Genomic DNA, 12,902 nt, shown 5'->3' on the forward strand with positions numbered 1-12,902 from the left:
TGGGTTTCCTTTTTCGTTTGCACTCTTTCAGGTGATTAACTTTTATGTTTTGTTGGAAATTCACAGTATGCATGTTGTTGTCCCCTGCTAATTAACCCCCCTCTGCTTTTTATTTCCCTCACAGAGAAGCTGGTAGCTTACCAGCGGGAGTTCCATGCCTTGAAAGAGCGCCTTCGTGTGGCTGAACACAGGACGCTGCAGCGATCGTCTGAGCTCAACAACATCCTTGAGCAGTTCAGACGTGCCATTGCAGAGACGAACAACAGCAAAGATGCTCTCACAAACTTCTCAGGTAACTGACAGGTGCACAAAGACTCATTGATTGTATTTGATTCAAAGGAAGTTCTCAGCGGAGGCACCTAAAGTCGTTTCTTATGAAAAAATGAAATGAAACAGACTTTTTATGTGTCTATTTTTTATTGTGGAAGGGTTTCCCCAAACTTCCTCTGTGTGAAGTCTGTGTTCATTAACCCTTAATTGCCACTGGGTGGGTTATTAAATCCAGAAAAATAAGAAGAAGATTACATATAATGAACTTTTACATGCACTCATAGTGTAAGTTACAAACATAGTGTGGGGCCTGCAGCTAGTGAGTCTTTAAATTCTCAGAAACAACTGTGTAAGTCAGTACATCACTAAATATTTCATTCAATGATGTTGTAGTCGACATGGCCTCGCTGTTCCACCAGTGCACTTTGGTGTCAACAAGTGATGGCTTAAAAAGTCTGCATAATTCAACTTCTGTCATCATTTAATAAAACAAAGACAAGGGCTCAACTTAACCTCTTCCTCTGTTGCTGCTTTCAGACGAGACACAGAAACTACTGAAGGAGCTCGCAAATAGGAAACAGCTCCAGGTGCCAAATATCTACCACCACCTGCCTCACCTTCTCAACAATGACGGCAGCCTACATCCTGCCGTGCAGGTTGGCCTTGGCCGCACTGGAGGTGAGCAGCTCATACGAACACTCACTGCACTTACATAGTACATGTGTGTATGGTCGTCCTAGGAAAACACAGTAAAAAGCTCCTGAGAGGCTCATCACACACGGGACGGAGCCAAGTCTCAACAAGTTGTCAGCCGGTGACTAGTTCACAACAAGTATCCCCTCTGGGCTGAGCTTTGTAATAATACTTAAGTGAACAACATTTGCAGAGCTGAAGTTAATTATAGTATATGTACAGTGTAATTTCCTGTTTAATTAGCGCATTTTGCATCCGGCCTCTTAGTTTGATTGAGTAAAGATTTCAATCTTTATTTCAATTCTTTTGTTTTTCTGATGTGTGCTTGCACTTGGTGTGTTGAAATTGTCTTCTCTTTTTTTTATGGACCTGTGAGGCATTGTTGGTTTGAAAAGCGGTACCCATAAACTAAAGATGAAATTACAAAGTTAAAGGGATAGTTCAACATTTTGGCAAATTGGCCCATTGCCATCCCTATAGCTTTAGGAACAAGCTATTTTTAGAACGGCAGAGCAGAGCTGCGAGCTGCTCAGAGCCAAGCTACGGAGGCTCATGGGATTTCTTGGTTTCCCTCATCAAACTCATCAAATACACAATCCAACAACTCCAAAATGCTCTTGTGGACAAGTTATGACCTGTACATTCACCACGCTATGAGATAATAACACAACGTTACGAGACAGAGTTGTTTTCAAGGCAAATGCAGAGACTGCTTGCAGAAAAATTGTCCTCAACAGGAACGCGCATCAGTAGTTTTGCATGAATATAACTCGAAAACAACTCTGTCTCGTAACGTTCAGTTATTATCTCATATTGTGGTGAATGTGCAGGTCACAACTTGTCCACCAGAGCGTTTTGGAGTTGTTGGATTGTGTATTTGATGAGTTTGATTGAGGGAAACCAAGAAATCCCATGAGCCTCCGTAGCGTAGCTCTGAGCAGCTCACGGCTCTGCTCCGCCGTTCTAAAAATAGCTTGCACCGACAATTAAAGGTAATGAACCTACTGCTATGACTATAGGGATTATGGCAATGGGCCAATGTGCCAAAATGTTGAGCTATCCCTTTAAAGGGATAGTTCACCCTAGAATGATATTTCGCTCATTATCTACTCACCCTCATGTTGACTAAGGGCTGGAAGAATTCTCAGAGTCCACCGTCCCTTCTCTGAGTTACAGGGGGTCTTGGCGTAGCAGTGCATTTCAATGCAACGGTTGTAAAGGGACACCAGAGCTCTTCGTAAAAAAACACACACAAAAAAACATCCAAATACCTCCATGATGCTCGTATGTAATGTCCGTCTTGTGCTGAAGCCCCAAATTGCGTAATTGTCCCGAAAAAAATTAAATAAGTCTATATTTTAAGCTTGTTTGTAGCGGAAGCTTCTCGAAGCTCCTCTTCCTGGTCCGTCCAAATCTCGCGTGATTCGCAGTAACCGCACTGACGCCGGCGCAAATCACGCGAGATTTGGACGGACCAGGAAGAGGAGCTTCGAGAAGCTTCCGCTACAAACAAGCTTAAAATATAGACTTATTTAATTTTTTTCGGGACAATTACGCAATTTGGGGCTTCAGCACAAGACGGACATTACATACGAGCATCATGGAGGTATTTGGATGTTTTCTTGTGTGTGTTTTTTTACGAAGAGCTCTGGTGTCCCTTTGCAACCGTTATATGGACATGCACTGCTACGCCAAGACCCCCTGTAACTCAGAGAAGGGACGGTGGACTCTGAAACTTCTTCCAGCCCTTAGTCAACATGAGGGTGAGTAGATAATGAGCGAAATATCATTCTAGGGTGAACTATCCCTTTAAGAGGAAGAGATGGAGGCCTCTGTACATTTAGCAATTCAAATTTCCATAACATATAATCTCACTTCACTATAATAGCGACCACATTTTTGCCGCACAATTTGTCCCGTCTACACTCTAGTCTGTCATTCGTTGGCCACCCCACCCTTAATGAGGGGTATTTCACCCATGTGTGGTTCTTTTGTCTTCAGTCCTGTTTTCAACAACCCCATTTTCATTTCAAGCTTTTTCCGTTTCCCCCCACTCAAGCAGCCCCATCAAAGCGTATATGACCTCTGCTATATCAGGTTCACTCTAAGAGGATTATTTGTCTGGCATTGTGAGTGTGAAAGGTGAATTGAATTTGGGGCACAGGGGAGGTGAGTTTAGGGACCGAACATCTCAAATAGTGTTTCCACATTCCTAATGACAGTGACTGAGGGGGAGAGGAGGAGAGGCCCCAGACGAATTAGAGGAAAAGAAGGAGGGACAGGTTGGGGGCAAACAGGAGCTGCTTGTCTCTGGCCTGCAGCCTGGTTGATCAATGAGTGTGAGGTATTCCCACGGGAAAAAAGAAAAATGCGAGGTCTATTGTAGCCACCTTTCCAAGTCGATGCCAGTCAAGCTTTTAGGACTTTTTTTTTTTAATAGTATTCTTTTTGACATCTGAGAAAGAACGTCTAGCCAGTGGTAATGAGGAGTTTGTTGTGTTGTGTTGCCAACTGCTTTGTTCTCACCCGCTTCCTGCCCTTAAAGCACTGTCAATTGTGTTCAGTGTGTGCACAGAGAGGCTGGAGGTTACAGCTATCAGGAAGCAGTAGCACAGCTGCTACACAGGCTTTTTGACCCTCCACCACTCGTGCATGCCACATGACATACTTGAGTGGCCACTGGCAACTTCTGCCTCGAGGCCCCTCCCTCAGTGTTCCTCTGCTGCAAATTGTTCCTCTCAGTCTAACTCAGTATCTCTCTTTTTTTTCCCTTTCTCTCTTGTTTCTCTGCTGGTCTAAGCATATCTGACATTGGGATATTTATAGCTGTGCAAATTAGGACATCATCCCACTTAAAATTGAACAAGAATATGGGAAGAAGGGAGTTCAGAGAATCTCTGGCCTTGTTCAGACCTGGCGTGAACATGTGTCTCGGGTGATCCAACCACAAGGAGGCAGCTCCAGGTACAGGTGTGGATGCATCCTAGATGCATTTAGGACATATTTTCAGATCCAGTCGCACAAACCGCTTCACTTCTCGAGGGGGTCTGGATCACATACTGTACATCCACATTCTCCTACGAGGGTGCACCCACATGTCTTCTGTCCAGCTGCAGTCTTGTAATGAAGCAAAGTAGGGCTGGACGATTATGTCCCATGGCAAAATCATAATCACGATTATTTTGTTCAAAGCATGCTGACTATTTATGTATATTGGGGTGGGGGTTGATTGATTGTGCCAAAAACCTGCACGTTTAATGACCCAGCAACAACAGGCCAGAGGAGCTAACTAACTAACTAACCAGCCAACAACAAATCACTACATTTGCTTTTGTGAATTAACTGACACATGTGGGTAGAAGGACTGTTCTTCAGAATAAAATCCCAGTAGTCTAGGAAAATGACAAAATAATCGTTCTTCGATTATATCATAACGTTTTGAGATTGTTTGGATCAATTAAACAGGGTTCCCATGCGTCCTGGAAAACCTGCAAAACCTGGAAAATGGTTGACCAATTTTCCAGTCATAGAAAACACATGGAAAATTAGTCAAATGTCCTGGAAAAGCTTGAGTTGTCCTGGAAAATTATTTATCACATTGTGACATCAGCTACCAGAGCTCTATTTGACTTTTTCAGACCCCACCAAGGATTTCTTTTCCAAAGAAAACTAGAGACTTTGAGTTGATGAGTGTTTCCAGTATTGGACTGCTAGCATGAGAGTTATCTCTGCTGAGTGACAGATAGAGGAGCAGCGGAGTGCTTTAAAAACAAAAGTGTTGTTTGTTATAATTTCTAAGCATGTAACAGATTATTTCATTTTCAGTTAGAGCCATAGACTGCACTCCTTAAATCAGACTTCTGGGAGTGAGAGAGGAATAAACATAAAAACAAACTGGTTAAATGTACAAAACAAGGTACAACTGTCAAAAAGAACACACAGAATGGGATGGGGGATGTATTGGCGTGATTAGATGTCTGTCAGACTGTAGCAGCTGAAAATGTCCTGGAAAATTACTTCCAGAAAAGAGTGGAAACCCTGTCAAAATCCAGTTGTCCAGCCCTAAACCAAAGTATTTTTAAACATCTCACACTGTTCCCCACTCATTGATTTATTTGTGATGGCCTGCCACAACATCATTGACCACAAGATATTGATTTTCTATTTATATTTAAGACTATTTCAAATGGCTGGAACCTCATTTCATTGCAGAGCTCCCACCTCCCTCCCTCCCTCCCTCCCTCCCTCTCTCTCTCTCACTCTCTCTCTCACTCTGGACAAACAGGCCTGTCGGTCATAATCTGACTTGCTAAAAACAGCAATGCACTTTGTTATTAAAAACAGATCATTTCCGTTTACCCAAATGCATTGGTGGTGTCACAGGTTGATTTGCATGTACGTAGCCTATTTATTTGCATAAACGGGTAAGGAAGTGAGCAGGAGTGGTCACTTGAAATGCATGTGGAAACGCATTTTAATGCCAGGGCTGAAAAGGGGCCTGAAATGATGTGAGTGGGCCCTAACCCTGACTGAATACCCTTTCACAAAAAAAAGTCTACAAGGGCGTTATTGTAAACACAGCTTTGCTAGCTCCAAACACACACATGGCCTCCAGCAAGTCTCCCACCATCCAACTTGTGCCTTTTTCACACAGTTGCTACTTTCTTTGTTACCAAGCAACGTCAGCTGTATTCGAGAATTTGTTTATCCCGACCAGCCAGAAGATTTTCTCTTCACACTCCTTTTCTCGCGAATCTGAATGTCCTTCAGCTGCTGTTTTTGTTACTTCTCGTTCTTCTGCCATCGGGCCTCAGCAGCAGAGTGTTGACGGTCACATTTCTGCCACAGAGTGTGAATAAAGATGGACGGAGCCGCTCTGACATCATCCTTTAGGTTTCTTAAGAGTTGGTTTTGAAGCTGCTCAGTGCCTGAGTCCCTGCTGATCCAACAGCAGCTTTTGCTTAAAGAGGAAATATGCAGGATTTGTATCTTAACTATGCTACATTTTTACCTTAATTAAACAGCTTTGGAGTAATTGTGATGGTTTAATAAATGGCATAACTTGTTATGAGGGAGAATGGATGATGATATATAAATATCCAGCGCTCTTTTGATTGATTTCTTGCAAGCTTCGTTGAAAACAAATGCACATGACCAGGACGAGGGTTAGCAAAACAGTGGAAAAGCGACCAGTTCTACTTTAAAGCCCTTACAAAGAATTTATAACTGAATACACAAAAGTCTCTTGTTTCTGCTGATGTCTCTGTTTGACCTACAGCAGCAAATGAGGCCATTGGTGTGAAGATGAGCTATTTCTAAATAGTGTAACTCTTTGCCTTGGGGAGGCAGTGGTCGGGTCGGTCCACCGGACGAAACGATTTACGGCACTCTGACCGGAGACAACACACACAAGCCAGATAAGAGTTTTTCTACGACAGTACGTGCTAGAGCTCATGGGAAATGCAGTCTTTGTTTCGGCAAAACATTACCACTTTTGTCCACAGGGATCGGCAAAACCAACACAAAATGAAAGTTCTTTGAAGATGCTTTAAAGAGGAACTGTGCAATATTTTTAGCTTAACTATGCTACATTTTTGACAGCTTTGGAGTAATTGTGATGGTTAAATCAATGACATGTAACTTGTTACAAGAGAGAATGAAGGCTCTCTAACTTCCACGTAGCATCTCTTGGCCGAAAACCAACCTTGAAAGATCAGAACCTCCGCCCCGGTGTCCCAGCTCTCGTCTCTGCGACAACACGACACAAATGCGCCCCGTAACCCGTAATCTCTTGTTTATGACAGATAAGACACATATACATCGTGTACATGATAAAAAACATTATCCACCACTCCAAGGATTTCTTTCTCGCCGGCTTTGTTAAAAAACAAATGCACATGGTTGGGAGGAGGGTTAGCAAAACAGTTGAAAAGCAACCAGACTTGTATAGTTCCCGTTTAGAGGCTAACTAACCCAGGGCTAATATATTTTCTGGCAACATGGCTAATTAGTGAGAAAGCTACAGGTAATGTCGATGCCAGTACCTGCCAATTTGTGCTGATTTAGCTGTAAATAAGAGAATACTATAATTTAACTCATTTCATAACTCAGGAGTACAGATGTCCTGTAGAAGTTTCCTTTGTAATGACTATTTGGGCAAGAAGATAATCCCTCAACAGCTTCCCACTCAGTGCTGGAAGTCAAAGAAATACAGCAAACAACAGTAATGTGAACTGTATATTTGAATAAGGCGGTGTATTCTTTTCTAGTTAAACCAGATTAGGATTCTTGCTTCTGTTGACTTTGCCTGTGTACTCTGAGCACAGGGTCCAACATGGCTGATTACTCACTCACTTTGAATGGCAGAGGTGGTGACCTCAATTAATTAATCAACACAATCTGATGGGGAAAAAAAAGATCTAATCTCAAACTCATTACTTTCAGTGGCCACTCTGCAGGTGCTCAAGTCACACACACACACACACACACACACACACACACACACACACACACACACACACACACACACACACACACACACACACACACACACACACACACACACACCACACAACACTAACACATGGCTGGCCTGTGCTTGACTCTTCTTGTATATCAAACGTCAACCGACATGCAGCCACTTCTGGTTGAAATACATCACCAAGCACAAGCAAAAGCTTTTCAACCATCACGTAATTATCAAAATGTGTTATTTTATTTCAGTGCGGGCCAGCTACATTGTTGCAATGAAAGGAAAAAAAGGACATGGTTCTGTTTTCCATCCACAGTATGAGCAGCATTGCATGTCAGAGCAGCTTTACTGCGCTGGGCGAACCGTTATGGACGCAAATATCTGTACACAGAGTGATGATCATGATGCCCACATGCTGTTGACAGTGAAGTGTAATTATCAGAGAGGTGGGCGGTTTTGGATGCATGTCAGGCAGCGTGTCACACGAATATGTGGTCATTGTCTATAATTACTCCTCACTTACACTCACTCTGAACCAAGTTCTTTTAGAAGTGATTAATTAAATGTCCCCCTCTATACATTGGCATACACTGGCTGCATAATGCAACACCTATAGGCTGCAGGCAGTAGGATTTATGTTGGCTGTGGTGGGTTATTAATGGTGAACAACACTACTTAAATTAACAAGATACCATAAATTTTGAGAGACATGACGATCTCATGGAAAATTATATCCACTTTTTTGTTGATTGTGGGTTTTCCTCTGCCAAGTTTGGTTTAAAAGGTCAAAAGTTTAAAACACACTTGCCATATGCAAACACAGACAGAGACACAGACACAGTGTGTCATGCATTAGCCCCGGCAAGACCTTGAGAGTCTGAATGCCTTAAAAAGCCTCGGTTTTCGTCATTAGAGCAAAGCAGACAGTTTTCTGCAGCCTCTCAGCAGCACTTTGTATTGGAGAGTGTTGGTTTTTTTTGATACAGAAGCAGAAATTATAACATGAGAGGGTTTTTTTTTTTTTTTAAAGTCATCAAAAAAGATTTGATTAGTCATCTGGTCTTTCTTTTAAACCGGGAAGTGGAAAATCAAAGGCCAACTTGTTCGTGCAAAAAGGCAAACAAACATGCTTCAGATTAAGGAAAATGAATTCATGCATCCTGTTGTTCAAAATGGAGCAGTTTAATATTATTTCTTTTTTGCATCTCACAAAAACAACCCATATAATAGATCCGTTGATTTCATTATAGTAGTACGCTTTATCTTTATCTGTTACACTTTATCTATATTTCACTGATGATTGAATATGATTAATTAATATGATAAATATCTGATGATCTAACTTAGCTCAAGTTAAGGTGAGTGTCTTATTCTCAAACACAACAAGCAGCGATTTAATGATGTTATTTTGTTCCCAGACACCACCCCCTCCCCTAAATATCATGTACTCATGGTTACATAACAGGAAAATGAACACATTTACATATTAGGTTTAAACTAACAACAAAGCTGGACGTATTTTTACTGGATGTTGAAAGCACAGAGAGAGACGGAGCCAAACACTTGCTTCCTTTAAATGTATGGTCTGCCAAATCAGTTATTTTCACCGATGTGACAAGGGGAGCAGACAGACGTGTGGATAGCTCTCTCTCTCTCTCTCTCTCTCTCTCTCTCTCTCTCTCTCTCTTTTTTTTTTTCTTTCTTTTTTTTCTGACGGAGATGAAAGGATGGCAGAGAGAAGCAGGCAGACTGATCAAGGGGACGACGGCGAGGGGAGGGGAGGGGCAGTCCTGGAGTCGGTCCTGCTCAGGCTGCTGCTGCTGCTGCATTATCACTCATTCACTGTCTGCCACCCTCCCTTATTCTGTCACTCTCTGTCTCTTTTCCATCCTCCCACATTCTCCTTTCATCCTCGACCTACTTTCTTGGTGGTGGTGGTGTGTGGTGGTGGTGGTGGTGGTGGTGGGTGTCGCTATACGACATGGTGGAGCTCTGTATGAGGAAACACAAAGCAAAACTGGGACAGATTCTCCACGCTGCACAGATCACTCTGGAGGATTGCACCCTCTCCTCTCTCACAGGTCCGTCGTGCTGCTGCTGCTGCTGCTGCTGCTGCTGCTGCTGCTGCTGCTGCTGCTTACCCACTCGTTCTGCACCTCAAGCTCGCTCTGTGCTTTTTGTCGAGGCCCCTTGTGCCCCCCACAGCACCTCAGCTAGTCGTCAGCATATTTTCCCCTTTCAGACCCTGCATGCACTGCACACACACAAACACACATAAGCCCCCAGTCCATGTATCTCACAAAACATCAGCATCCCTACAGGGGGAAGTTGTTTGTAACTTCCATTAAGGACAAAACAGAAGCTTGTTTGTTTTCCTTTCTCTTGGAAAGCATGAAAGATAAAAGCAGTGTCCTTCTGTAGTTTCTGACCCGAGGGCTCGATGTCAGTAAGGAGAAAAAAATACATCACGCATGGACGAAGATAAAAACCAAACATGAAAAAGAGAGCACACGAGATAAGGGGGCAGTTCTGTGCTACGGCCCTAATTTCCTTTTCTTGGGAAGACGAAACAGTGATTCATTGTCAGATAAGCCGCCTGAAAACATGTCCATCCTTGCATTTGTTTTCTCATCATCGGCGTGGGCTCGCTCTGTACTCTTTCACTTTGCCTCTCCCCTCAGTGAAAGTGATCCTTGTTTTTTTTTGTTTTTTTTACTTCATTAAATGAACTCTTTTTATGTGGGGGAGGGGGGAGGGACTTGCTTCAGTCTCTTGTTGTACTGTATCTCTCGGTCGTAAAGAAGAGGCTCTCTGTTTTAGCTGCTCCAGGCCCCATAAAACTACACTAGAGGCAGTAAGGAGAAGACAACAGAGGCTCTTGTCTTCCTGTTGGGTCTCTCACATGAAGCTGTACTCTGTTTCTCTTTAGCTCAGAGATGATGATGATGATCACCATGGGTTTTGCTGTCAGTTGTTTGTGCAGACACTTAGGGATATCACGATTGTAGATTTTCTTGGTACAAGTATTGTCAGAGAAATAATCATGGTATTACGATTATCACGATTATTATGCATTTATCAATTTCCCAACACTATTAATGTGTAAAATCAAATATAGTCAAAATATAATTACATTACTAAATATTTAGGACCCCCTGGAAGACGAGATGATGCATCTCAAGGGGTTATCCCTTAATAAAATTTGACTTAAATTTGACTTATTTACACAAAATATTTTAAGTTTCTATTAAATTATGACCAATTATTAATCTCCCAGGGAAAGTGTTTGAAATATTCAAGTCATTAATTGTCATACATATATCAAATGTTTAAGTTAAAGCAGAAGTAAGTGATATATTTGTGTTAATATAAGTCTTAAATAGTTATATCTTCCGACAGCAATCACTTACATAGAGTGTTTGGACTGAAACACGGGTCTGTCAGTCCCTCTGCTCTGCTCTGAGCCGAAGAGAAAACATTTATCGTATCCTACAGTTTTTATCCAATGAGGAGAGAGAACGGCATGCAGGGCTGTGTGTGCAGCCAAGGAACGCCGTGAATGTGGTGACGTAGGGACGAGGACTGTTATGGTGCGTTCAAGGAAACTCGTATTTTTCCGACCGTGAAGTGGTACCAGTTCGATCTGGTACGAGTTCACCGGTCGGAAGTTACGAGTGGCCGTTATAGTGACTTTCACAGGTAAAACAGGTCGGAAAAACACGAGTGGGTTGCCTGGAACGCTACAAAGTCGTAAGTTGTGACTTGAAGCTGTAATTTACGATTTCAAAAGCCTGCCTGGAACGCAGCATTAGCGAAAACGACCGGACCACTTACTTCTGCTTTAATTTTAATCTTTTTTTTTTTTTTTTTTTAATTACAAATGACACTAAATTCCTACCAATTCAATGTTACGTAAATGGACCAGTATCTGTGCATTTACCTTTACTTTGGTGCACATCTGCTGATTATGGTTTCAACATAATCTTTTTTGGAAAGTGACGACATTCAGGAATCTTTACGATTAATTAATTGTGGCGTTTAATAAGAGTTCAAGTTAATATAGTGGTAAGTGGGTTTTTTAGTAAATGCCAGGTAATTTCAGTCCAATCAATAAAACGGCAACAATTGTTGGACCAAAAGAAAGTTAACAGAATTATATATGAACTTTTTTCATTGAGAACAATGCTTGGTTAATGTAGATGCATCAGGAAACTACCTGCAGTGTAAAAATACACTGATCAGTATTTTTAGTGTGCACGCACTTGATCAAACATCAACCCCTCTTCCTGTTCTGACCCGACCCCTTTTTTCTTCTTCTCAGTTACCATGGTGATGGGGATTCCCACAGTGAAGCGGAAGGTGAAGTCTTATCTGTCAGAGACCCTGCGCTCGCTCATAGACAAGCTGTCACCGGAGGAGAAACTAGACTGTGTGATTATTGTCTTCATCGGGGAGGTGAGATCTCACAGTCACATGAGTCACCGAGTGCATGATGCGGTTTTCACAGTGAATTCAAAAGTAAAACGATGACAAAAAAGTTTGTGAGTCTTAACGTCTGTTTCCTTCTGCTTCGATCTCTGCAGACTGACCTGGACTATGTTCACAGCGTAGTTGCAATCTTGGAGAAAGAGTGAGTACTACTTTTCACTCCTTCACAATACACACATTGAGGTGCATCATTAGAATATCATGGAAAAGTTAATTTATTTCAGTAGTTCAATTCAAATAGTGAAACTCATATATTATATAGATACGTTACACACAAAATGAAATATTTCCTGTCTTTTCGGCTTAGAAATTCAGTATCTCAAACAGTTACACAATATTATGAAAAAGTTTGCGGTAACCTTTTAATTTACAGGCCGCTAATTTATGAAAAACATGACATTACTATGAAATTGACCGTTATTTCTAAGCTGTTTCTTGACATTACTACGCAAATACTTGTTATTTTTGGGCTATTTCTTGACATTATCACATAATTATTACATAATTAGCCGCCTGTAAATTAGAAGGTTACCAAGTTTGTTATTGTAACTTATTGGTGTCACACTCTAATCAGCTAATTAAATCTCAACTCCCACTTCTTGAGCCTTTAAACGGTCTCTTAGTCTGTTTCAGTAGCGACACTATCATGGACGAAGACTACTGACCTTATAGTTGTATTCTTATTTACTGAGATGCACCTGTAGAGCAGAGAAAAGAGCGTGCAGGACGTCTTGTTACATTGGTGACACCGCCTCTCCTCCTTGTTCAGCTTTTCTACAGAGCTGAGTTCAGGCTTGCTGGAGGTGATCTCCCCACCAGCCACTTATTATCCTGACCTCAACAACCTCAAAGAGACTTTTGGAGACTCCAAAGAGAGAGTGAGGTAAGCAGCAGCAGCAGCAGCGGTTCGCTCAGGCATGACGTCCGCTGTGTCACCCGTGTGTTCAGTGCTGACACTTAATTAGCTAAAAAAAATGTG

General features: G+C 42.0%; 1 protein-coding gene across 1 annotated transcript in view; it reads left to right on the forward strand.

The window, feature by feature from the left end:
• mgat4a (alpha-1,3-mannosyl-glycoprotein 4-beta-N-acetylglucosaminyltransferase A) overlaps positions 1-12,902 on the forward strand; it is a 39,752-nt gene that overhangs the window by 14,472 nt on the left and 12,378 nt on the right. The window contains exons 2-6 of the mRNA XM_085766183.1: positions 125-292; positions 808-948; positions 11,757-11,890; positions 12,019-12,065; positions 12,693-12,806. Coding sequence (XP_085622309.1) covers positions 125-292; positions 808-948; positions 11,757-11,890; positions 12,019-12,065; positions 12,693-12,806 — 604 coding nt within the window. The remainder of the gene's footprint in view (positions 1-124; positions 293-807; positions 949-11,756; positions 11,891-12,018; positions 12,066-12,692; positions 12,807-12,902) is intronic.

Source organism: Trachurus japonicus, chromosome 21, assembly GCF_045865225.1.
Source record: "Trachurus japonicus isolate A0001 chromosome 21, Traja_1.0".
Lineage (NCBI taxonomy): Eukaryota > Metazoa > Chordata > Actinopteri > Carangiformes > Carangidae > Trachurus > Trachurus japonicus.